The following is a 25,774-nucleotide window of genomic DNA, read 5'->3' as shown; positions in this document are numbered from 1 at the left end:
GCATAAAAGTAGACCATTAGAAGATAGAAGGAGTCAAAAACTGACCAAGGCCGACAACACCAACTGAAATCAGAAGTTTCTTGGGGTAGCTACTATAGAAGGCTTGTAGAGGGGTTTTCTTCACTTGCAGCTCCATTAACTAAGTTGACCCAGAAAGCAGTTAAGTTCTAGTGGTCAGACGCTTGTGAGCAGTGTTTTCAAGAGTTAAAGAAGAGGTTGACCACTGCACCTGTATCAACCTTGCCGACAGGTTCGGGTGGGTTTACAGTGTATTGTGATGCTTCTAGAGTTGGTCTCGGTTGTTATTGCTTATGCTTCCAGGCAGTTGAAGAATCATGAAAAGAATTATCCCACACACGACTTGGAACTTGCAGTAGTGGTGTTTGCATTAAAGATATAGCGACACTACCTTTATGGCGAGCATTCTGAAGTGTTTATAGATCACAAGAGCCTCCAGTACATTTTCAAGCAAAAAGAATTAAATTTGAGACAGAGAAGGTGGCTCAAGATATTGAAAGATTATGACATCAATATCCTTTATCACCCGAGAAAAGCTAATGTTGTAGCATATGCACTTAGTAGGAAGTCAATGGGTGTCTTGGCCCATCTTGCAATACAAAGACGATCTCTGGGCCGAGAAATTCAAAATCTAGCAAATGATGGAATTAGATTGGATGAGACCGAAGAAGGAGGTATAACTGTTTATGCCTTAGCGCAATCCTCCCTAGTTGCGCATGTTAAGGCTAAGCAAGACGAAGATCCGTACTTAGTGAAGTTAAAAGAAGGAGTTAGAAACAAAGAAATCACTGCTTTCATTCTATAAAGTGATGGAGTTTTGAAGTTGAATGACCGGTTATGTGTGCCTGATGTAGATAGTCTTAGGAAAGCCATAATGGAAGAAGCTCACAGTTCGAGGTACTCTATCCACCTAGGTGCTACCAAAATGTATCTGGACTTGAAAGAGTTGTATTGGTGGAAAGGCATGAAGAAACAAGTCGGAGATTATGTGGCCAAATGTTTGAATTGCCAGCAAGTCAAAGCCGAGCATCAGAGGCCTGGTGGCCTAGCTCAAGATATAAAGATACCACAGTGGAAGTGGGAGATGATTTATATGGATTTCGTAGTAGGTCTACCTCGCACGTACCATAAGCATGATTCAATTTGGGTTATTGTAGACCGACTGACAAAGTCCGTGCATTTTCTACCAGTAAAGACGACAGATTCCGCAGAGTAGTATGCGCAGTTGTGCATCAAAGAAATAGTCCGATTGCATAGTACTCCAATTTCAATCATATCTGACAGAGGCCATCAGTTCACAACGTATTTTTGGCAAGCATTTCAGAAAAGATTAGGTACCAAGGTCAATTTGAGCACCGCTTTCCATCCACAGACCGATGGTCAGGCAGAAAGGACCATTCAAACTCTCAAAGATATGTTGCGTGCGTGTGTTACAGATTTTGGAGGTAATTAGGATGATCACTTGCCACTTATAGAATTTGCTTACAATAACAACTATCAGGACAACATTAGTATGGCTCCTTATGAAGCGTTGTATGGGCGAAGATGTAGGTCTCCAGTGGGTTGGTTTGAACCAGCAGAGGTGCCATTGATTGGTCCAGAGTTTGCTTGTGAGGCCTTAGAGAAAGTCCAGCTAATCAAAGAAAGACTGAAATCGGCTCAGAGTCGTCAAAAGTCCTATTCTGACAAGCGGCATCGTGACTTAGAGTTCATGGTTGGTGACAAGGTGTTTTTGAAAGTTTCACCAATGAAAGGAGTTATGAGGTTTGGTAAGAAAGGGAAACTTAGCCCTAGATTTATCGGACCTTATGAAATTCTAGAAAAGAAAGGAAACATGGCTTATAAGCTAGCGCTCCCCGTTGAGTTGTCCTTTGTTCATCCTGTCTTTTATATGTCTATGCTTAGAAAGTACATTCATGATGAGTCACATATAATATCTGCCGATACCATAGAAATTAAAGAAGGCTTGACTTATGAAGAGGTACCTATAAAAATTCTCAATAGGCAAGTAAGAAAGCTGAGAACAAAAGATTTAGCATCGGTAAGAGTTTTGTGGAGTAATCATGATTCAAAAGAGGCTACGTGGGAGGTCGAGGAAGATATGAGAAAGAAATATCCATATTTATTTGAGGAAAAAGGTATGTGAACCTTTGTTTGGTTTGACATTTATACTTCATTTATTAAATACAAGTTAGCAAGTGTTTCTGTTCTTCCTAGATTATACTTAGTTGTTGTAGTAATTTAGTTTATGCCGCAGTATATTTAATTCATTGAAGTAATTTACTTATGCTAAAGTTGTTGTGCTTTAGATTCTTGTTAGTTATTGTGGTACCTCATTGCCGAAGTGTGAGTAATTAATTTATGAGCTGCGTATGGTGCCTATGAATGACCTGTTATGGTATATTTGTTTGTTGTTGATGTAGTTGTGGTATTTGTGACAGGGATAATTTTTTTGGATAGTCCAATTTACTAGGAAAACTTTGCCGAAATTTTTGAAAATTTAGAGAGTTAGCCAAAATTTTGAGTCCCTTCGAAGAATGAGTAGTGCTAGGAAAACTTAAGAGGTTCAAGGACCTAAGAGATGATTGTTAGCTTAAGAATAAGGCCCTAACAACATTCAAGAACGAATGTTTTTAAGGAGGGAAGATTGTAACATTCCTTAAATTTATATAAATTTCAAGACTCGCTAAATATAGAATATAATTTTTTTTTATCTTGCCTTGAGTGCACAACAAAAAAAAAAGATTTTTTTTTGTCTTCTTGATGGATTTAAACCCTTGTGATTGATTTTTGAGTTATTTCCTATTTATATAAATAGCTGGATATATAATTATGGGAATATTAATAGTTTAATATTTCTAATTATTAAAAGTGGGTATCATTAATTATTAATTAAGTAAAGAAAAAAAAACAAATAACAAAAGAAAATGGGAGGGACATTGCTAAGCCCAAAAAAGGGCCGTTGGAATAAAAAAGGCTTAAGACCTTAAAAGCCTAACCTTGGACGTAAAGGAGATCCAAAGAAAGAAAGCAGCAGGAGTAAAAATTCGCACAAGGAACAGAACGTTGTTCTGTTACGCAGCAAACACAGGCAACAAAAAAGAAAATCGTAGGGTTCTTTACAAACCACTAATTCTTGAATTCAGGTATATAGAATTCCCTATTGTAAATTATCCTACAGTGGTAATAAGTAAGAATTGAATAGTTAGTTCCCTTCTTTCTCTGTATCAATAGTAAATTTCATGTTTAGGTGAGAAACTATAAAATTGATTAAAATGCACTGGTTGTTGTAGAATCGATTGTTTGACTTGTGTCAATTGGACTGGGGTCTACGTATTGGCTCGAAAAATTTTGAGGTGAGTTGATACAACTCTTACTAAAGTGGTTTAACTCACAAAAGCACGCATACAAGGTGTTTGATGAATTGCTTAAAGAGTTTATATTTACTTAATTGGAGCGAGTGAGTACCTATTTACTTAGAATTGTTCTAGCAAAAGTTTAGATGATTTATTATGATACATGTGCATAAATTTTCAGATTATTGTGTTATTCTTATATGCCATTTTCATGTTGAAAATTTATGAAGAAGCAAGAATCTTTAGAAATACTTTTATATGTATATTTCATTCTTATGCTATGCTTTACATTTAAGGATACCAGTATGGGCATGTACATGACGTTCTATAAAGAAAAGATTTAGACTTGAAAAGTCACACTTTACATTTAAGGATACCAACATGGGCATGTACATGACGTTCTATAAAGAAAAGATTTAGACTTGAAAAGTCACAAGAAGAAGTTTTAGAAAGAAAAGATTTTTGGGAGTATCCTTTATTCTGAGAAGGAGTCATCGTCCAGGCCGAGGGTCTTGACCAAGGCGTTGACTTCCTAAAACTACTTGTGCCAAAGTAGGGAGCAAACGAGCCGAGGGTCTCGTTGCTCAGAATTTACTTAGCCTTACTAAGGTACGATACAGGAGCGCTGAGAACCATGAAGTGAGTGACACCTCGTCGATTGGGCCTATTCGATCAGGTTGGGATCGAATCCGTGCCGATCAAACGGTGCAAATTCCTTTAATTAAGGAGTAAAAAATGTACAATTAATTATACCCTTAATTAATTATGATATAGAATTAGTAATTTGTTATACTAAGTGTAATTAAGTCAAACCTTAAACATTAAGGGTAATAAGGTTTCCTATGTGGCATAAGAATGTAAAAATTCCTTAAAATGTTAAAAATGAAAAACCCAGGCGGCCCGGCCTGGTGTCAAATTTGGGTCGGACTGAATATCTGTATAAATGGGCCTAACCCAATCCCGGTCCATAATTATCTAAAGGAAAATGATCACTTTTAGGGAGACTATAAAAACCTAAAACGATGGAGCATCTAGGGTTTCGTTTGCTAACGCCCTTCATTGACAGCTGCTCCTGCGCAGGACATCCATCAACGGTCAGCGAAAATGGTATGCGTCGTTTTTCTCTGAATTATGCATGATTTTAATTTAAATGCAATTGTATTTACACATTTCCAGCTCAATTGTTTTGCCTTTTGTTCATTAATTTGTTTAACCGGAGATTGATTTCTATTATTCTATATTAAAATTCGCATATTCAGAAGTTTTTGTATAGTTCTGCTTGCGTTAAATCTAGTCATTTCCTTTTGATGGTGATTACTTTTCAAGTGTTAAAGGATCTATCTTTCTAGTTACTTGGAATTGGAGCTGTTTTTATCTCAGATTTGTGATGTAAAGAGTTCGAAAAAATTAGTCCAAAAGCGTAGGCGGATAATGAGTTTAAGCAGATCTCCCAATGGTCCGTTCCAATATTGATTGCTACACCACACCCTTGGGTGCAACACATTGCTCTTTTCCTAGAACAAATTGCTTTAAAAGGGTGTCTTTACTAAACTAAAACATTAATTTTTGCATGCATCGTGTTCTCTAGGCTCACTTGGAAAACTTTTTTGTGAAAAAGAAAAGTATCGTGTTTGATGGATTTGGAGTGAGTGGTAGAATATTCCTAATCTAGCAATAATGTTACTTCCTTTGTCCCAATATATGTGATAGTGTTTGACTCGGCACGGAGTTTAAAAAAGAAAGAGAGACTTTTGAAACATAAAACAAGCCATTAATATTTGTGTGTGTGACTATAAATCATGTCAGTAAGGGTAGAATTGAAAGTTTATATGTAGTTATATCTTTTCCAGAAAGAGAATGGTGTCGTTCTTTTTGGGATAAACTAAAAGGGAATTTTGTCCCATAAAATGGGATAGAGGGAGTATGAGGTACTGATCCACTAAGAGGATGGTATTCCATTGGACTAGGTTGTGGGCCTAACTTTTGTTTATTTCACAATTGAAGGAATACCTAGGCGTAGATGACTTTACATGGTGGCATGGTGCAGATGCGCTGTTCATTTGATGTTTTTATTACGAGTTATAAAATAATATACTAATTTTTTTCTGCAGACTAAGAGGACCAAGAAGGCTGGAATAGTTGGGAAATATGGTGAGTTAATGGTTTCTTCTTAACACTTTTTTCCATTTTGCTTGGTCCATGTTAGCCTCTTGTAAACAGAAATGCACAGATAGAGCTATGTTTTACTATGCACGAATATGGTTGATCAGCTTGCTTCAGTATATATTTTCAAAATGACTTTTATCTTGGTGAGAATGTGCAAATAATTTCCTCGTACTATTGATTATGCTAGAAGTTGTAGCACACTTTGTGTGCATATTCTCTGTTTGTTGAAGTTGGAACTACTTTTGTGAATTCTTTAAACTTGAGCTTGGTCCACAGAACTGTACTTATTGGTAGGGCTCAGCTTCGTTTTTTTATCTATTTTGATGGAGTACCATTTTCCCCGTGTTCTGTTCCACTTGTTATTTGTTATATGTATAACATAATTCTTATGTTGACTTTGATTTTTGCATTTATATGGCTTTTTCATATTTTGGCATTGCTTAGAATGTGTTCTGTTTTGTGTCTGGCAAAGTTATGTTCCTAAATGTCTTGCTATGTGTTTAGGTACCCGTTATGGTGCCAGTTTGCGAAAGCAGATTAAGAAAATGGAGGTTAGCCAGCATAGCAAGTATTTTTGCGAGTTTTGTGGAAAGGTATGGGTTTCTTGCTGCTCTAATTTAAAGAGTTTGTATGTTAAAAGCTTGGCTCTGAATATATACTTGTTACTATGAACAGTACGCAGTGAAGAGAAAAGCAGTGGGGATTTGGGGCTGCAAAGATTGCGGCAAAGTCAAAGCAGGCGGTGCTTATACATTGAAGTAATTCCCTTCTCTATATTTGTTTTCAATTTTTCCTGTTTTGTGCGAATAACTGATTCATCTTTTTTTGTCAATAGCACTGCAAGTGCTGTGACAGTTAGGAGCACAATCCGAAGACTGAGGGAGCAAACTGAGAGTTAGAGCAATCATCAGCCTTTCCTTCTATCTGCTTATGATTTGTCTATGAAATTTTGAAATCAGATCCATTTTTCAATTTTAAGACCATTTTAATGTTTGTGAACACTTTCAACTTAGTCATTAGCTACTCTTTGGGAAACTGGTCTATTCTGATAGTGTTATTGTTTCAACATGGTCCTTGCTTTTCCAATACTCGGCCTAAATAGTGTACTGTATCTGATTACAATGCTTTGATTTAGCATATGCTTCGTGAAATTTGATGCAAAAAAAGGTAGCTTGGTGCACAAGGCATCCAGCGTTCACGTAAAGTCCCGAGAAGGACCGCACTTTAAGGGACTGATGTAGACAACTTACCTTAATGGTTGCGTTCACGACCAGAACCTATGACCTATATGTACATCTTTACTGATCTTGCGTTGTAGTTTTAAATAATTAGTAAACATCCATTGCTTAAATATATGTGTGGTTAATTGATTGGCAAGTACTTCATTTATATGTAACAAGTGAATTTTATATGTAACAAGTGAATTATCCGCGCTTCGCGCGGCTATAGTATACCCTATTAATTTATTTATTTTTATTCAAATATTTATCTCAACCAAAAATATAATTGAATATTTTTAATGTTTTCGAATATTTGGTCTTAAAACTTCTCTTTTGAGACCTTTAATTTGTCAATCTATTATTGACGTTTTCATTTTGTTTTGGTGAGAGAATTACAAAACCATTTTTTCCTTTTGTTTCTATTTTTACAATTTTGGGAACTCTTATCCTATAAATATTTGGTTACATTTTTATTTCTCACACACTAAAGTCTTTATTTCCCCCCTAATATAAGTGTAATAAGTGTGTACATATATTTATATATACGATATTTTTTTATATTAGTATGTACTAATTTGATTTCATTTCCTTGAAAAGTTAATAATTCGTACCTATATAACTGTATCCTATATAAAACATCATAAAACTCAAAAAATGAAATAAAAACTTTAAACAGATCAAAGGCCGCTAGGACTTATCTCTATACATTGTTCCACCATGTAGGATGCATCGCATTATTGGATCTTTTTGAAGTGATTATTCTCTTTTCCTTTCCTTTTTTGTTTCATTTATTTTTATTCGAAAATATATCTATATGCCGTCAATTTAATTACAAACGTACGGTAACTGCATTTCTATGATATTTCTCAGAAAGAAATATCAAACGTGATTTGGGATTCATATGCAATTTTTAGCATTTGTTGTCATGGAATATTAAATCAAAAGGCTTACTATCAAATTTTATACATACCTCGTCTTTGACATGTTTTCACATCGTTGGAATGATTAAAATTCCCAAGAAGTCTAAATAAATATAATGGATTTTATACAATTGTTGAACACTGTTTTACGACTTCATTATGTCAAATTTTACACATACCTCACGTTTGATAATGCCGGATATAGAATAGAATATCCACACACACACACACACACACACACACACACATATATATATATATATATATATATATATATATATATATATATATATATATATATATATATATATATATATATATATTATATAATTATATGTTCCAATCTAAAAGAATACGGGTGAAAGAATAACTGCAACCCTACAACAACCTAAAAGAATAACATAATGTTCCAATCCATGCCACAAATAACATTATATGCTTTTTTCTTCCCCACTCTTCCACTCTACTCCCTAATCAATAAAAATTATGCACAAATATTAGATATGAAATAATAATTGGAGCAAAATATAGAAGCTGGAAAAGAGGTAAAAAAATATTCTATATAAAGAGTTTGAATGAAAGGAGAGGAAGGATTGTTGAAGAATAATAGGTCAAAGTTATGTGGATCATGAGAAGATTTACTTTAGTATTTATAGTAGCCAATTAAATTAGTAACTTACATTGAGTATAATAGAAATAGATTGTAACGTATAATTGTAATAAAATTAGTATTAGTGTATTAATTAGTAATTAATATACATAAAATTATAATAACCAATTTGAAACGGCACTCTTTATACCTTACATCATGTATTGTTGAGTTCCAATTAAAACATATTTTTTGAATGCAATAATTGGTTATTGTATCAAAATGAGAGGAAAAAAGCCAAAAATTTGAGATAATAGATAAATAGAATCCTTGATCATAGAAATGTGCCATGCCAACATTATTTTTCCCTCCTTTATATAAATATTGATAAATGCACAATCTATTATGATATTATATCCTGAACAAAATGATGGAGCCAAATTTCAGAAATGAAGGAGACCCCCATTTGTTCCCATTATTCAACATGCAAAACTTACACTAAATTGATAAAATAATCATAATACTAATAACTTTCTTATCCAATGTATCATTCATCATCATAAGTACAAATTCTACACATCATTATGGAGATTTCTTGATTCATTCAAAATTCAAACAAAACCATAAAAAAAGTTCATGGCATTTAATTTCTTTCTCTTTTCTCTTTCAAGCGTGAGCATTATTAACAGCATCACATCTCTTCCTCACCTCTCCTTGATTACCAATCTTGACTTGATATACACTTAGTTTCTCCATTGCAACAGCAAAATCAGTAGCAAAAGCATTGCTATCTTTAGCATATAATTCAACAAATGGCCTTGTCCTGGGATCATTATAAAGTAATTGGTCTGAACCTAGGACTCCAATTCCCTTCATTAAATTCTTGAACAACACATTGTCGAAATTTCCAGGAGATATCACATCTAGGAAAGCTGCCATGTCTTTGTTATTTGTATAATTTACACACATTGTTCTTAATCTCTCAACTAATATTGGATTCATTGTTGGGTCAGGGGTGGGAAAAATTCGGTTAGCAAACTCCTTACAATGAACAAATCCAATAGTGTGTCCACCACCAATTAACACAACCATATCTTTAACACCAATGTCCATAAGTTGGAATTTCTTGATCATTAGGTCCACCGTCGCGTTCGCACGTGTCAGGTGCGCTTCGACGTTTGAAACGTTAGAAACTAGACTATCCTTTCGACCTAGTGAAACTTTATAGTGCGGTCCACCAGTCTGAACGATGAGATTTCGCGTAGCGGTCGCTAATACATCGGCACAGGATACGACGCCAGGGCAGGCAAGCTCGAGGGCAGTCTTGATGCGGGTGATGAGGTCGAACGCATCACCGGCTAGGGATTGATTGATGTCGTATTCGAGCTCGGGTTTGTTGAAGGCGGTGGGCTTGATAAGGATGGAGGCATCACAACCATCAACAGCACAGTCGTGGAAAAAGACTCGAAGGGTAGCAGCCGCGGTGGTCGGGAATTGCATTTGCTTTTGTTGGGTGATGTCCCTCACTATAGCATCAAATTGTGGACATGTTTTGGCATAATAGTCTAATGTGAGTTGTGCATGTGAAAAAGCCAGAGATGAAAACAACAGGAGAAGTAATGGCCAAGCCATTTTTTAATGGCTGGTTGAAGAGAAAAAAAAAAGAGAGAGAAGAGAACAGATCAAAAAAGACCTGTTACCTCTCACAAAAGTTGATTATGGAGTCAAATCCCAAAAAGGTTACAAAAAGGTAAACAATTTTGATAATGAAACAAGAAACAATGTAGAGAAGAAGAAAGATGAGAATTAATTTTGTGGTTAAGAGATGTCTCAGGAAAAAGAATGGTTATATTTTTATTCATCAGAATTTTGCATTGGATTCTAATTTTTGTGTGATTGAAGAATTTCAATTGAGCATAACATAAGGTTGATCGACCACTTGTTTGAAAAGAATATTACATCTCTTCTCTTTTTATTTTTGATTGCCTTAAACCATTTCTAGAATTAATCAAGTATACCAAATTGTTATTTGATATCCAAAGGTCACGGTTCGAGCCGTGGAAACAACCATTAATGCTTGTTTTAGGATAAGCTGTCTACATCCAGCAAGGCAGCTCAACGAATTTAGTGGCCTAAAGCCGAATTTTAATAAGAATCTAAATTTTATACGCCTATACAAATATATGCAAAAACTTTGATGTTAGTCTTTTTTACTTCTATACTTATCTATACTATATTAAAAGCACGAAGGCCCTTAGTGAAATGTCGTTCGTCTTTTTACCCTTTTAAAATAAAGTTCATACTAGACAAAATAATCATTTAATTATTTCCCTAATATTTAGTATTTTGAAGTCAACTAAAACTTTACTTATTAAAGTTTTCCTTATTTGAACGACTACACAAAAAAATCTAAGTATATATCAAAATCAATTACATTTACCATATACAATATTATAATATTATAATACTAAAAATATGAATGTTTACGTATTATATTTTCTAAGAGGACGTGCATATAATTAATGGAAGGAAACGGCCAAACTTATAATAGAATAGCCCGACCATAATTTGAAAACTAACAAAGGCTGCAAAATTTTGATATTAAAATAGCTATATAATTAAGTTCTTAATTAACTGATTAAAAATATTCAATTTAATTATTTTTCAACTTCATCATATTATTTTTCAAATTTACAAATAACTTTTGAAAGAAAACTTGACAATTGTTCTTGAGGTTCAAATAATCTAATATAAGAGGAGATAAAGATATATATATATATATATATATATATATATATATATATATACATATACATATACACGATCTTATCATTTCATTTATTTATATTAAGCATATGCTAATTAATTCAAACATTAAGAAGACAATTAAATAACTTCGATGGGTGGGGACAAAACGAGAAATCATAATAAAGTATATGAGAATTTATGTAGGACATGATTTTTCTTAAAACTACTAGTCTTTGGGTACGCGCCTTGCGCGTATATCATGTCTCAATGAGATAGTATTTTTAAAATATGACATAAATATTAAATATTTAATAATTTTGTGTTTACGTTATAAAATAAAAATTCATGTTTCTAAAAATAATGAATGTTCATCTTATATAGCTAAGTCGATAAAAGAAGAAATTGCCTTATATAAGTTCTCACTGATTAGTCAATTGCCTTGTAAGTTATCATTATTCCTTTTCGGTTTCAACGAGAACATATAACTTTTGAAGATTTAAGAGTTTTACTTAAACTTTTTATTAAAAAGCTATTCTCGAGCTCATTCTAAAAAACACAAACAAGATCATCCAACAAAGAAAAGGCAATCTAAGTCTAAATATCATCGAATTTTAGTATCTTTTATGTTGGCTTAGTTCTATCGTTAATCGAATTTTAAATTCTTTAAAGTATAGACCACATTGATAAATTCTAACCAAGTCATTCGTGGAACTTGTTAGTATAATTCTCCTCAACTTAAGAGTACAACTTACCAAAACTAAAGGAATATCAAAGTAAGAAAATTTATATTGAATCTTAAAGTCCTACATTTAGTTCTATCAAAAATAAATTATTAATTATAATTATAATGTACATTGACATAATTAACTATAATAAAAGCTAAATAGAATATAAAAAAGTATAATTTACCTACTTATTATGCTTTGCTCTAAAAGATCCAAAACAAAAATAATGAATGAAAAGTAAAGAAAAAACCTTCAATTTAATTATATGGCCAACAACAATCTTCCCAATAAATCATCAAGGTATTTTCTGTTTGAACTTTAAATGATTATGTTCTGTTCGAATAGTAACACATCTAAGTAATAATTTTAACTTGTAATAGACAACTTAATTCCTAGAAGTTTTAGGAAAGGGCATAATCAATTTGCTAAGTTTACATATTGTATAGGTCTTTTTGTCCAATAATTTTATTTATTAAATTAAATAAAAGAGACAGAAGAATGAATAAGTTTCATAATGTTACTTATAAATAAAAGAGTTCTTCTATTGTAATAAATAATTATGGCACACAAGCAAACGAAGAACTACTGAAAAAATATAACTCACAAGTAATTCATCTAACACATGCAAAAGAATTGTCAAAATATTTAATATATTCATGGTTTCAATTGCTTCGTTCAAAACCAAAAATAAACAGACTGGACAAATTTGTGGAGAAAGCAGACAACTGCTTCCTTCAGCTATCGATTTTTTTTAGCTATTTTATATTTAAAATCTTTCCTTATTTTTAAATTCAAATCTTCTCAGAATCTTTCTTTACGTATTTAATTAACTCATTATGTGTTGTGGTCCTTCTATTCTAAAATTCTTACCCGTATTCTTTGGGTTTTCATATCGTTTCAATATTGAGTTGAATTGATTTCGAATTCCTAAATATTAGGGAGATATAAAATAATTCTAACAATTAGGAAAATAATACAAATGATTATTTTGTCTAATGTAAAACTCATTTTTAAAGGGTAAAAAAGGCAAACGACATTTCGCTAAGGGCCTCCGTGCTTTTAATATAGTATAGATATAGATATAGATAGATATAGAAATGAGAGTACCAATCAAAAAAGCCTGAAAAGGTCAAGATACTAAAAAATATATTATCTCATATTCCTTTTGAAATAAAAACTGTCTCCTCTTCTAACAGAATTAATATCTAATAATTGATTTATTGTTCCATATAACTTTAAACTGGTCTTGGGAAAAAGGATAAATTTGAGGCATTAACAATTGTACTTAAAGCACTACTATTTTCAATTCTTACTCAAAGGAAACCAAGATGGTCATGCGGGGAAGAATGGGGAATAAGTGGCCTGTTGGTCAATGAAGTGGGTTAAAAATCACGAAGTCTTAGGTTCAAATTCAGCGAAGACAGGAATACTAGGTGATTTATTCTCATCTGTACAAGCTTTGATGGACAGTGTTACCTGGAACCTGTTGCTGGTAGAAGGTCATATGTATTTAATGGAATTAATCGAGGTACGCGAAAGCTAGCCCGAAGTCTAAGCGAATGTCTGGATCGGCTTTTAAGCTGGTCAAATTAGCTTTTAAGTTTTTTTAAAGTTTTTTTTTAGTATTTGGCAGAGTTAAAAAGTGCTTAAAATAAGTTAAAAAGCTATTTCTGCTGAAAAACCACTTTTTTTTAAGTCAATAAACATTAATGAACCATCATTCATGAATGCTGCACATTCCACGATCAATTATAGGTAGGCACTAATAGAAGATGGTGGCTGTGTGGCATACTAGGTGAATCTCACATTAACAAAACAAGGGAGAGATGTTACGTATATATGAAAATAATACTTAGAACTTTAGTGATTATTTTAAAGTTGTATGTGCCTAGACTCAAAGCGAACAGGGGTGGGTTGCTAGATACGGGTTCGGGCAAACCCAGTAGCTTTTGCGTAGACCTTGCATTTGTATTAAAAAATTTACTACATATGTATAAATATTTAATTGCGAACTCAGTACCTAAACAAGCAATGCGTTTGATGACAATATCAAAACCCATAAACTTTAAATCCTAGCTCCGCCTCTGAATGCGGAAATATCATTATCATCCCTTAAAAATAAGAAGTCATTACAATATTTAGAAAGTAATTCATAGTATTAAAGAAGTTGAAACTTGAAAATTGACAAGAATTTTGGTGGGTTGCTATTAGACTGAACACCTATGGACAAGTGCACTTAAATCTTAATACTATTAGGTTCTAATAATAGAAATCTCAACCAGTTTCTTGTTTGAATGTTTCTGTCACTCTTCATTTTATTTATTTATTTATTTTATTTTTATTTTTTGCGTTGGATGACATTATTATATATATTAAGTATTAACTAGCCATTACAAAATATGACCCTAACAAAGCAGTAGCATGAGAACTCCGCATACAAGATGTATACCAAAAAGTCGAAATTTTTACATAAAACGTGATTCTATACGTAAAAAAAAAAACATCAAAATAAAATGTGATTTCTTGTGAAAAATCAATCATCTACACAGATTTGGAACAATTATCTCTGTAAATAAAAACAAAAAGCCAATCTAAACTCACTATTAATCGGCCAAATTGGCAAAAGTATAATCACTTTACAAAAAGGGAGGCTACCAAAACCTCCTCACACAATATAGATATATCTTTCGCATTTTCCCCAACAAATTTACATACATTTAATATATTAGGGGAAAAATACAAAAGAAAATGTGGAGGAGAAAGAACTAATTTTGAACTAGCATTTCCTATTATCAAGTAGCTACTTCATCAACTTCTGAATGAAATACAAAACTTGGAAAAGTAGTTGTTACATCCCTGCATTAAAACATGTACAAATCTCATCAGCCGATATATTCCTCGTCCAATCTTTTTTAAGAGTTTAACTTATATACACCGAAGATGGGGAGCCTTGGCGTAACGGGTAAAGTTACTGTCTCTGTGACCAGAAGTCACAGGTTCGAGCCGTATAAACGGCCTCTTGTAGAAATGTAGGGTAATACTGCGTACAATAGACCCTTGTAGTTCGGCCGTTAACCTGACCCCGCGCATAGCGGGAGCTTAGTGCATCGGGCTACCCTTTTTTTTTAACTTGTATACAACGACAGTAAAAAAATTACACTATCAGGCGACCTAAAATATATTGCAATAGGTATAGGTAAATGTGACTTGTATACTGTAAAAATTCTATATATTGTCGTCTGTTGATGGACCTGAGTTAAACTCATCTTTTAATGGTGCAAACATATATGAGTGATCAAATGCTATACCTTAGATATGGAAGTGTCATTATCTTTAATAATGAAGGATTTCGAGCCACAAAACTTCGCCATTCAGATTTGTCAATCTTCCCATCCTGATTTGAATCTGCCTCTGAAAATGTCTGCATATTGAAATAAAATCACTAATTATTCAAGTTCGTTGAGACTACCATTAGGACCGCAAATTTCCAGAAAAAAAAAAAAGCAAGTGAAAAGGTTATCTTAATGCGAAGTGGACAATAACCTAGAGCGATGATGCATTTTCCCGAAAAAAGAAAAACCATCTGATCATGAAATTTGATGGGTTATCATCAGTAAAATTACCTTATCAAGTATTATCTCGATGGTTTCGTCAGCCAACTTCATATCAGACTCGCGTAGAAGCGCAATCAACATTTGTTTAACCTATGTAAAACCACAAAATAATGAAGCCTACAATAAACAAAACATAACGAGAACCACATAGGTGACTCTCAACATAACACGAAAGAGAAACAAAATATACATAAATATATCATACCTCTTGCCGTTCAATATACCCTGAGCCGTCCAGATCATAAAGCCTAAATGAAACTGCAATAGCACAAAAGATGGAGTTCCGTGTGATTGTTCGCATGCAATTAATCATTAAACTAGAAACAATTAATAAGAAGCACATAGCTATATCATTTTTTCTTTACTTACAAGTGATTTTATCTTCCTGGGGGGAATTTGGGTGGAATACATTCATTACCCTAACAAAATCCTCAAAATCGACGACTCCTCTTTGCTTTAGATCAAATAGATCAAAAATCTGCAATGGAAAGTTCCTAGAAGAAATTAATATCCCACCAAGGCAATAAAGATAAGTAAATATATAATATTAGCATGCTTGCCACGTCAATGCTATGTTTTTCTTGGACTCTCCAAAGAAGTTGCTGAGTGTGTGTCGGATCCTCCAAAAGTAGTATATTTTTGGAGGATGCAACACGAGTGCTGCATCATTTTGGAGAGTCCGCACAACATAAACTCAATGCATTCCATAAGTTAAACATCCATATTTTGGTGAACCACTTATGTGTGTTCTTTGACACATTAACCCTAATGGCATGTTTACTTGAGCAATTCTTATATAACATGTTCCAATTCTCAGCTATGTTGCACGAACTTTCCAAAATAATGTTGCACCCATATTAGATCCTCCAAAAATACACTACTTTTGGAGGATCCAATACGCACCCGACAACATTTTTGGGGAGTCTGAGCAACATAGGTTCAGAACGAACTAATAAGCATTATGTAGAACAAAACCAAATATACCAATGAAATACCATACCCGATTTGCAAGAAGGTCTTCTTTTTTTCTATTCTCGAATAATGCCAACTGGAACTCTTCCTGCACATCCAACATGAATGTTCTGTTTTAGGCCCCGGACACAGGTAACATAGTCTAGTTTTAAACTTAAACTATCCATCTGGAATTATGCAACAAGAAATCATAAGCACCACCGAATCCAATTTCACCAGTTCAATAGAGCCTACCTTGCTTATCAACCCGTCGTCAATTACTGTACTGCTAATAGTCTTGAACATCTCAAATAATGCCTGAACTTCACTTACGGTAACTGCAAAAAGAGGAGAATAACAGAAAGGAAACCAAATAAGACACGTGGAGGAGGGTTGTATACTACATAAGAATTTCAATTGTAAGAGTAAATCGAAAGATAATAAACCTCGCTACTCTTTTGAATGATTTTCAGCACAACTCAGAAAGACTACTTTCTTTTGCATAAATGATGAAAATTCACTGTTTAACTGTGTTCTAACATCAGATCAAACTCTAAAATTTCTTCCTGTTGTAAATGTATTTAGCACCTTAAAAAATAACAAGGAAATTTGTACAAGTTGTACGTTTCGTCACCACTTTTTGGAAAAACATTAGGCACGGTTATGTTAAATACAAGTGACTCGATAGTATCTCTCCACCAAAAAGGAACAAGATATCGAGGGATTTTCCATACGTAAAATCAGAATTATTGGTACAGAAAAGGCGGAATCTTGTGTTCCAGTCCAAAAAGATCATTACTTTAACCTCACCCTCACAGTTTCTCCATTTGTTCATCTCAAAATTTTCAACTTCACAAAACAAGTTCAACTTTATCAAATCAATCGTAACATACTAAAACAGTAAAACGTCATTATACCAAGATCATTATGAACTCACATGCTGTTTGGGATGCTAGGAATATAGGATCTTCGTATCCTTGAAACTGCTGTCTTGCTGTAGAACTAAAACAGCCCATCTTCCAATTAATGGAGACCGAGGAGGAAGCACACAACTAGATTCGCGTCAAACGACCAGCTTCACTACAATATATCATCAAAACCATTATAACACCTCACAAATCACAAGACACAAATTCACATAACAATATATAGTATAACTAACTTGTCAACTCTCAAATACAGAACATAAAACCACTATGGATTACTCATTTCCCATAACAACATATAGGAAACATCAAAATACATCCAAACAAATGACATGTAGTTATATTCATGATACTATACAAACTCATAGGTTATGCTTTTACCAACTAATTTCCAACCATACACACCACCACCACCAACAACAATAAATCTAGTATAATCTCACAAGTGGAGTCTAGGGAGGTAGTGTGTACGCAAACCTTACCCCTACCTAGTGAAGGTAGAGAGGCTGATTCCGATAGACCCTCGGCTCAAGAAAATATGAAAAGAAAGCAGTAGTGCCATACCTACCAAATAAAACCATAAAAACTAGGGGGAGAAAATGAAGTAAATGGAGAATTAACAATAAGAAATGACAAGCTACTTCTTTGACTAATGGCACATGTCAAGCACACGATTTTGCCATTAAAAAGTCAAAAGACAAGAAAAAAACTAGTTTTTCATTCTTCTTAACTGTCTACCAGCCTTGTCTCAAGCTCAGATAAACGAGGAGGGTTAATATAAGTTAACAATCATTAAGAATTATTTAATTTTCTAAACAATTGGAATCAAATTGAGTAATAACCCGTTTGGCTAAGCTGCAAAAATCAGCTTATTTTGAGGAGTGTTTTTTTTTTTAAAGTGTTTTTCTCAAAAGTACTATTGGTGAGAAACAATTTGTGTTTGGCTAATTAGTTTGAAAAGCATTTCTGAGCAGCAATTAGTGTTTGACCAAGCTTTAAAAAACTGCTTCTAAGTGTATTTTTTTCAAAAGTGCTTCTCAAAAAAGTGATTTTGGAGAGAAGCTAGTTTTTTCTGCTTATCTGCTTGTGTTTCTCCTCAAAAGCACTTTTTTTCCTTCCAAAAGCTTGGCCAAACACCTTAATTTTTGGCCAAAAGTGCTTTGGACAATTTTTGCCCAAAAAGAAGCTTGGCCAACCGGCCTATAAATAAATACAAATGATTCAAACACCTGGCACCTCAATTAATATGAATTGAGCCATACTATATTACATTATTGATTGTTGAATTTGTCTACTAGCCTTAATCCCCCCCACCCTACAAACCCCCTCTAAAATTTGCAGAAAGATCATTACTTGATTCTCAAAAAAGATCAAAACTTTAACATGAAAATGCATAAAAACCCAGAAAAATATAATAAAGATCAAAACTTTAACATGAAAAACCTCAAATTTCATTTCCAATTTGAAAGAAACCAAATACCATCATCTAAAAACATCATGAATTTTATAGAACATAACCCAAAAAACACAGAAACAAATACCAACAAATCTTGAAAATGAAAAAAATAAATAATATAAAACCCATAAAAAAGAAAATGGGGAACAAGAAAATTAAACATACAGATTATTGAGGTCCTCGGCAAAATTGCCCAAAGAGCTTCAAAGAGGGAAATGGAGTGTTTCAAGATTGATGTGTATGTATAATTTTACATGCACATATACATATAAAAAATGTATGTATATATAGGAGAGAGCTAAAGAGAGAGAACAGAGAGAGGAACAGTGGGAGAAGCCAAAATTTTGGAGACCCCAAAGAAGAAGAACGAACAAGGGGAAATATATTCGCATGGCGCGTGTCGTTCACGCGTGACATAAGAGCGTGGTTCTATGCTCCGCGGTTTAACCACGGTAAGATTTGAGTTACTGGAGTGGGGTTTAGTATTACCTATATTCTAGGAGGTTTCCTTTTACTTTCAAGAATTTGACTTTTGATGCTATTTTTGGATAAAAGTTTGGTCAAAATAATTTTGTTTTGTTTCATAGGAAAGAAGTAAAATTAGGAAAAGTTATTGAAATATGACCAAAAGGGTTTCTATTATTGATTAAATTTTTATGAATTACGTTTCAAATATAAAATCAACTTGTTCAATGTCTATTTTCCTTTTATAGAAAAGAGTGAAATTAGGAAAAATATTGGTAATTAGATGCATGCATACATTTCAAGTATAAAATCAACTTTTTCAACATATAAATTTATAAAATTGAATGCACAAGTTGATTCTATAACTTAAAAGGAAAATAAAATATGGACCCTTCGCGTGTTTCTCTTTTATTAGTGTACTAGTTCTTAATTTTCTATTATTATCTAATAGTTCTTTGTTTCGGTTATCTTATTTTCTTATTGTTGTTACTACTTTGTTTGTCCTTTTAATAATTGTTGGGATTATGCTTTTTTGAGCCGAGAATCTATCGGAAATAGTCTTTTTACCTTTACAAAGAAAGGGGTTAGGTTGCGTATGCGCTACCCTCCTCAGACCCGACTTGTAAAATTTTACCGAATATATTGTTATTGTTCTTGTTGTTATTACCCTTTCTTCAATAGTAACATCCAATAAATTGAAAGTATGTCATTTACTTATTGTAAACATATGCCTCAACTCTAAATAAATTGGTTTTTATATTATTAGGGTGTGAGAGAGACAGTGTGAGCAAGCTTACCCAAATAAAGCTATAATATTCCATTATTGAAATTCATAAATTATAAACTACCACAATAGGTGTTGGTATATAAGATCCTTTTTGAATTTTCTTTGCAAAAGTGAACCTTATTTAATTGCAAAGTGAACCTTAGCTAATTTAATTTAGAAATATGATATCTCCACTCGAACCAAGATATAACTTATACATAAACAAATAACAATTAAGATGAAGCAGGATCAGAAACGACGAATTTTTTTATAAAGATATCTATTTTGCAAGTTCATAATTATGGTATGCATGTGATTTTGCACCTTTAAGATACCATAGTAAAGCAACAAGTTCAATGTCCTGTGGAATATGCCCCCTAGAGAGGTACATTAGATTAACTTAATCTTGACTTAGTTTAATCTAGACTTATAGTTGGGTAATCTTCTTGATTAAATATTAACTAAACAGGTCTCAACTGATTTATGTATATGATTTTTGCACCTCCAAGGTACCCTAGTAGAGGAACAATTGCAATGTTCTGTGGAATATGCCCCCTAGAGAGGTAATTAGATTGACTTAATCTCCATTTAGTTTGTTGGTTTTGTTAATTAAATATTAAGTATTCAGGATATCCGTATTTGGCATATTAGGGTTGTCACTATTCTAAATTAAAGATGTTATCGATACATTCGACCAATCACATGTTCTTGTTTGTCACACACAATAGAGGTGGATCCAAGATTTAAAATTAATGGATTTCCACCTATGAAAAAGCATCAGGACATGGACGGTTGGTTGAATCGGACGATAGCTTCGGTGATCAATAGCTTAATGAGGTAAGCCATCTGCCCTAATTCTAATGATAGATAGAACATGTGGGAGAGGGGCTAAGGGACGAAAATCTCATTGTTGAACATGTTGTATATATATCTTCGGAATTATAAGTTCGGAATTTAATATTGTATAACAAGAAAATATTGGATTCGATCAAACCCGTAAGAAACATGCTACATTTGTTGCATCTTGAATATTGTTGTTTAACAATATTACCATTTTCTAATATTGTCACGACCCGGAATTCTCATCAACGGAACCGTAATGACGTCTAACATCACACTTGCTAGACAAGCCAACGTTGGAGTTTATATTAACCATTTTTCTTTATGTTTCATTGATTAAAAATTAACAAGCTAAAACAAGTAAAAATAAATGCGGAAGTAAGTAAATAACATTTTTGTCTATATATGATTACCAATATCATTGCTATTACAACCCAGAATTCGGTGTCACAATCCACGAACATACTATGATTTTCTACAAACATAGGTCTGGAAAAAATTACAACTATTCTGGAAATAAAGAAAAAAATATGTAGAGATATAAAAGGGGACGCAGGGCCTACGGACACCAGCAGGACTACCTTGGGTCTCCTAGTTGAAATATTTGCAACCGACCTCTCGATCAGCCACTACCAACTCTAAAATCTACACAGAGAGTGCAAAGTACAGTATTAGTACAACCGACCCCATATACTGGTAAGTGTCGAACCTAACCTCGTTGAGGAAATGACGAGGCTACAGCGGGGCAATTACAATATAACCTGCATACAATTTATAATAAAAGCAGAAAGAAGGCCAGGATAAAATAAAGCAGTAACTTGCAAGGAATGAATATAGAACTCATGTGCTTCCAGCTATAACCAATCCTTAAGTGAAATGCGAAGCTACCAAATAACTTACACCGTAGAAGAAAATACAAAAACATATAAACTGATGCGGCACGCATCCGGATTCCACCATATATCAATATCAATATAAATATTCACCCTTATTACTCCATATCAATCCACTCTTATTTCTCCTGTTGCGAAGTGCAATCCGATCCCACCGTAAAATAGCATTTCACCTTTATTCCTCCTCAATATATCACCTTTATTCCTCCTGTTGCAGCGCGCAACCCGATCCTATCATATAATAGCATTTCACCCTAATTCCTCCTCAATATATCACCCGTATTCCTCATGTTGCGGCGCATAACCTGATCCCACCATATCAGTACCAGTTACACACTAAGAACAGGAATTTCACAATTTAACTCAAAATTCTCCACAATATTTAAACCTCAAACCAAAACAAACAGAAAGCTTGTATATTATGAAACTTCACACAAATAATACTACTCAGCGAGATCAATCCAAAATACACCATAAAACACCATTAAACCCACTTAAGCCAATAATATGAGACAATGAAACTACGGGATATCTAATACCTTCAACAAAGAAAAATAATATATGACAACTAGCAATTAAACATGAAAATACCAGTAAAGCATGTAGCGATTAAGGCAAGGAAGACAATATATAATAAGAACGGGAAGAAAACAAGTAAAATAGATAAATTGGCGGCGCATAGGTACTCATCACCTCACCTATACGCCACTCACATAGATTTTTACATAGCAATTAAGTCAAGAATCCCTAATCCCTCGAGTCAAAGTTAGGCATAACACTTACCTCGATCCAACGACCAACTCAACGCTCAATTACAGTTTTTCCTCTAGATTCCATCTCCAAACCACTTATATCTAGCCACAAATAACTTAATAACATCGATTATCACTAAAAATCAATTCCTATACATAATTATAAGTTTCCCAACATTTTCCCCCAAAAGTCAAAAATCGACCCCCGTCCCGCTTGGTCAAAACTCGAAATTTGGACCAAAACTCGATTACCCATTCACCCCCGAGCCCGGATATACAATTGGTTATGGAATCCGACCTCAATTTGAGGTCTAAATTCCCAAATTTCAAAATTCCTAAGTTCTACTCAAAAATCCCCAATTCCACCATGAAAAGCCCTAGATTCTAGGATGAAATCTTGTAAAAAGAAGTAAACGATTGAAAGAAATGAGCTAAGAATCACTTACATATGATTTGGGGAAGAAGTGGTCTTTGGAAAATCGCCTCTTGAGGTTTAGGTTTTGAAAAATATGGGAATGAATGAAAAATTCTGTCCAAAATCGTTTTTGAATAGTTGCAATTATCGCATTTGCGATCAGGGGTTCATAATTGTGAACCCCGCAGATGCGAACTTTACTTCGCAAATGCGAAGAATGGTCTGGCCCTGCTATCATCGCAAATGCGAACAATTGTTCGCAAATGCGGTCACTGTTGATCGTAATTGCGATCCTAAGCTTCGCAATTGCGAAGATCTCCTCCCAGCCCATTGCTCGCAAATGCGAGGCTCGCATTTGCGAGCCAGACCTCGCATTTGCGAGACCTGCAGACCTGAAGCACACCAGTAATTTTCTTAAGTCCAAATCACTCTGTAGCCTATCTGAAACTCACTCGAGCCCTCGGGGCTCCAAACCAAACATGCACACAAGTCTTAAAACATCATACGAACTTGCTCGCGCGATCAAATCACCAAAATAACACCTAGAATTACGAATCTAACACCAAATTGAATGAAATTTTCAAGAAAGTTTTAAATTTCTATTTTCTCAACCGGACATCCGAATCACGTCAATCCAACTCTGTTTCTCACCAAATTTTACATATAAGGTATAAATATCATTTTGACCTGTACTAGACTCTGGAATCAAAATACGGGCCTGATACCAACAAGATCAAATATTAATCAAATTCTTAAAAACATTTAATTTTCAGTCTTTCAATTTTTATCAAAAATTCATTTTTCGAGCTAGAGATCTCGGAATTCGATTTTGGGCATACGCCCAGGTCCCATATTTTGATACAGACCCACTGGGACTGTCAAAATACGAGTCTGGGTCCGTTTACTCAACGTTGACCGAAGTCAGCTAAATCAACTTTTAACATAAAGGCTTTCCGGAAGCATGCACGGGCTGCACACGCAAATCAAGAAGGAATAAAAGGAGGTTTTTAAGGCCTCAGAACGCAGAATTAAATTTTAAATCATAATATGACCTTTTAGGTCATCACATTCTCCACCTCTAAAACAATCGTTCGTCCTCGAACGGACATAGAAAAATACTTGAGCTCGAAAAAAGGTGGGGATATCTACTCTGCATATCATACTCGGACTCCCAGGTAGCTGCCTCAACAGGCTAACCCATCCACTGCACACGAACTGAAGGATAACTCTTTGATCTCAACTGACGAACCTGTCGGTCTAGAATAGCCACCGGCTCCTCCTCATAACTCAAATCTTTGTCCAACTGGACAGAGCTAAAATCTAACATGTGGGATGGATCACTGTGATACTTCCAGAGTATGGATACATGAAATGTCGGATGAACTGCTGATAAACTGGGTGGCAATGCGAGCTTGTAAGCCACCTCACCCACTCTCTAGAGAATCTCAAAAGGCCTGATATACCTAGGGTTCAACTTGCCCTTGTTTCCAAATCTCATTACACCCTTCATGGGTGGCACACAGAGTAACACTCTCTCTCCGACCATGAATACAACATCACAAACCTTACGTCGGCATAACTCTTCTGCCTGGACTGAGCTGCGCGAAGTCTATCCTGAATGATCGTTGCCTTATCCAAGACATCTTGTACTAAATCTGTACCCAATAACCGAGCCTCTCCCGGCTCAAACTATCCGATCGGCGATCCACACCGTCTACCATATAATGCCTCATAGGAAGCCATATAGATGCTCGAATGATAACTGTTGTTGTCAGCAAACTCTGCTAACAGCAATAACTGATCCCAAGAGCCTCCGAAGTTAATAACAAAGCGCGGAGCATATCCTCTAAGATATGAATAGTACGCTCGGACTCTCCCTTCGTCTGAGGGTGAAATGTTGTGCTCAACTCAACTTGTGTACCTAACTCGTGATGCACCGCCCTTCAAAAATGTGAGGTGAATTGTGTACCTCGATCAGAAATGATAGACACGGGAACACCGTGAAGACGAACGATCTCAAGGATATAAATCTCTGCCAGCCACTCTGAAGAATATGAAGCTGCTACAAGAATGAAATGCGCTGACTTGGTCAGCCTGTCCATAATGACCCAAACTACATCGAATTTCCTCTAAGTCCATGGGAGTCTAACAACAAAATCCATAGTGATACGCTCCCACTTCCACTCGGGAATTTATATCCTCTAAAACAAACCACCAGGCCTCTGATGCTCGTACTTTACTTGCTGACAATTTAGACATCGAGCCATATAAGCAACTATATCCTTTTTCATCCTCCTCCACCAATAGTGATACCGCAAGTCCTGATACATCTTGGCGGCTCCCGGATGAATAGAATATCGGTAACTGTAGGCCTCCTCTAGAATCAACTCACGAAGTCCATCCACATTAAGCACAGAAACACGACCATGTATCCTCAAAACTCCATCATCTCCCACTGTAACCTGTTTGGCATCTCCGTGCTGCACTGTGTCCCTAAGGACAAGGAAATGAGGGTCATCATACTGCCACTCCCTGATGCGCTCAAATAAAGAAGACCAAGCGACTGTGCAAGCTAAAACACGACAGGGCTCAGAAACATCAAATCTCACGAACTGATTGGCCAAAGCCTGAACATCTAATGCAAGCAGTCTCTCACCTACTGAAATATACGCAAGGTTGCCCATACTAGGTGACTTCCTACTCAAAGCATAGGCCACTACATTGGCCTTTCCGGGATGATACAAAATGGTGATATCATAGTCTTTCAATAACTCCAACCACCTCGTCTGCCTCAAATTGAGCTCCTTTTGTTTGAACAAATACTGCAAACTCTTATGATCTGTGAACACCTAATATGACACGCCATATAGATTGTGCCTCCAAATCTTCAGCGCGTGAACAATGGCTGTCAACTCTAAGTCATGAACTGGATAATTCATCTCATGAATCTTTAT

The 25,774-nt window shown here is 34.6% G+C and overlaps 4 protein-coding genes across 5 annotated transcripts; 2 read left to right on the top strand and 2 right to left on the bottom strand.

The window, feature by feature from the left end:
* Positions 1–589: 589 nt before the first annotated feature.
* Positions 590–2,164, top strand: LOC138882645 (uncharacterized). Its single transcript, XM_070163250.1, has 3 exons — positions 590–692; positions 873–1,120; positions 1,520–2,164. The coding sequence occupies exons 1-3, from the start codon at positions 590–592 to the stop codon at positions 2,162–2,164; spliced, it is 996 nt and encodes a 331-aa protein (XP_070019351.1).
* Positions 2,165–4,400: 2,236 nt separating this feature from the next.
* Positions 4,401–6,626, top strand: LOC104239566 (large ribosomal subunit protein eL43). Its single transcript, XM_009794224.2, has 5 exons — positions 4,401–4,481; positions 5,486–5,525; positions 6,045–6,133; positions 6,216–6,298; positions 6,376–6,626. The coding sequence occupies exons 1-5, from the start codon at positions 4,479–4,481 to the stop codon at positions 6,437–6,439; spliced, it is 279 nt and encodes a 92-aa protein (XP_009792526.1). The 5' UTR covers positions 4,401–4,478; the 3' UTR covers positions 6,440–6,626.
* Positions 6,627–8,781: 2,155 nt separating this feature from the next.
* LOC104239565 (peroxidase 41-like) lies at positions 8,782–10,036 on the bottom strand. The gene has a single exon (XM_009794223.2). It carries the CDS (start codon positions 9,899–9,901, stop codon positions 8,936–8,938), a length of 966 nt encoding a protein of 321 aa, XP_009792525.1. The 5' UTR covers positions 9,902–10,036; the 3' UTR covers positions 8,782–8,935.
* Positions 10,037–14,292: 4,256 nt separating this feature from the next.
* Positions 14,293–19,044, bottom strand: LOC104239564 (calcineurin B-like protein 1). Of its 2 annotated transcripts, XM_009794222.2 has the most exons (9): positions 18,855–19,044; positions 17,245–17,387; positions 16,563–16,645; positions 16,357–16,416; positions 15,726–15,834; positions 15,562–15,614; positions 15,366–15,446; positions 15,051–15,163; positions 14,293–14,598 (listed from the first exon to the last, which is right to left on the bottom strand). In XM_009794222.2, the coding sequence occupies exons 2-9, from the start codon at positions 17,321–17,323 to the stop codon at positions 14,535–14,537; spliced, it is 642 nt and encodes a 213-aa protein (XP_009792524.1). In that variant the 5' UTR covers positions 17,324–17,387; positions 18,855–19,044; the 3' UTR covers positions 14,293–14,534. The 2 variants fall into 2 exon arrangements, with proteins under 2 accessions (XP_009792524.1, NP_001306266.1); NM_001319337.1 differs by lacking the exon at positions 18,855–19,044 and having other exon boundaries at positions 14,535–14,598; positions 17,245–17,323.
* Positions 19,045–25,774: the final 6,730 nt, after the last annotated feature.

Source organism: Nicotiana sylvestris, chromosome 12 (assembly GCF_000393655.2).
Source record: "Nicotiana sylvestris chromosome 12, ASM39365v2, whole genome shotgun sequence".
NCBI classification, from domain to species: domain Eukaryota; kingdom Viridiplantae; phylum Streptophyta; class Magnoliopsida; order Solanales; family Solanaceae; genus Nicotiana; species Nicotiana sylvestris.
Note: the sequence above shows the minus strand (reverse complement) of the source record. Positions and strands in the feature narration are given on the sequence as shown.

Excerpts from the sequence above, each read along its gene's own strand:
- LOC138882645 (XM_070163250.1), top strand. The coding sequence starts at position 590 with ATGGGTGTCTTGGCCCATCTTGCAATACAAAGACGATCTCTGGGCCGA. Across the intron at positions 693-872 it reads GGATGAGACCGAAGAAGGAG|ATAGTCTTAGGAAAGCCATA; the intron begins GTATAACTGTTT and ends TGCCTGATGTAG. Across the intron at positions 1,121-1,519 it reads AGATGATTTATATGGATTTC|GACAACATTAGTATGGCTCC; the intron begins GTAGTAGGTCTA and ends AACAACTATCAG.
- LOC104239565 (XM_009794223.2), bottom strand. The coding sequence starts at position 9,901 with ATGGCTTGGCCATTACTTCTCCTGTTGTTTTCATCTCTGGCTTTTTCA.
- LOC104239564 (XM_009794222.2), bottom strand. The coding sequence starts at position 17,323 with ATGGGCTGTTTTAGTTCTACAGCAAGACAGCAGTTTCAAGGATACGAA. Across the intron at positions 16,646-17,244 it reads CCTAGCATCCCAAACAGCAT|TTACCGTAAGTGAAGTTCAG; the intron begins GTGAGTTCATAA and ends CTCTTTTTGCAG. Across the intron at positions 15,835-16,356 it reads AAGACCTTCTTGCAAATCGG|ATTTTTGATCTATTTGATCT; the intron begins GTATGGTATTTC and ends TTTCCATTGCAG.
- LOC104239566 (XM_009794224.2), top strand. Across the intron at positions 5,526-6,044 it reads TGGAATAGTTGGGAAATATG|GTACCCGTTATGGTGCCAGT; the intron begins GTGAGTTAATGG and ends CTATGTGTTTAG. Across the intron at positions 6,134-6,215 it reads TTTGCGAGTTTTGTGGAAAG|TACGCAGTGAAGAGAAAAGC; the intron begins GTATGGGTTTCT and ends TACTATGAACAG.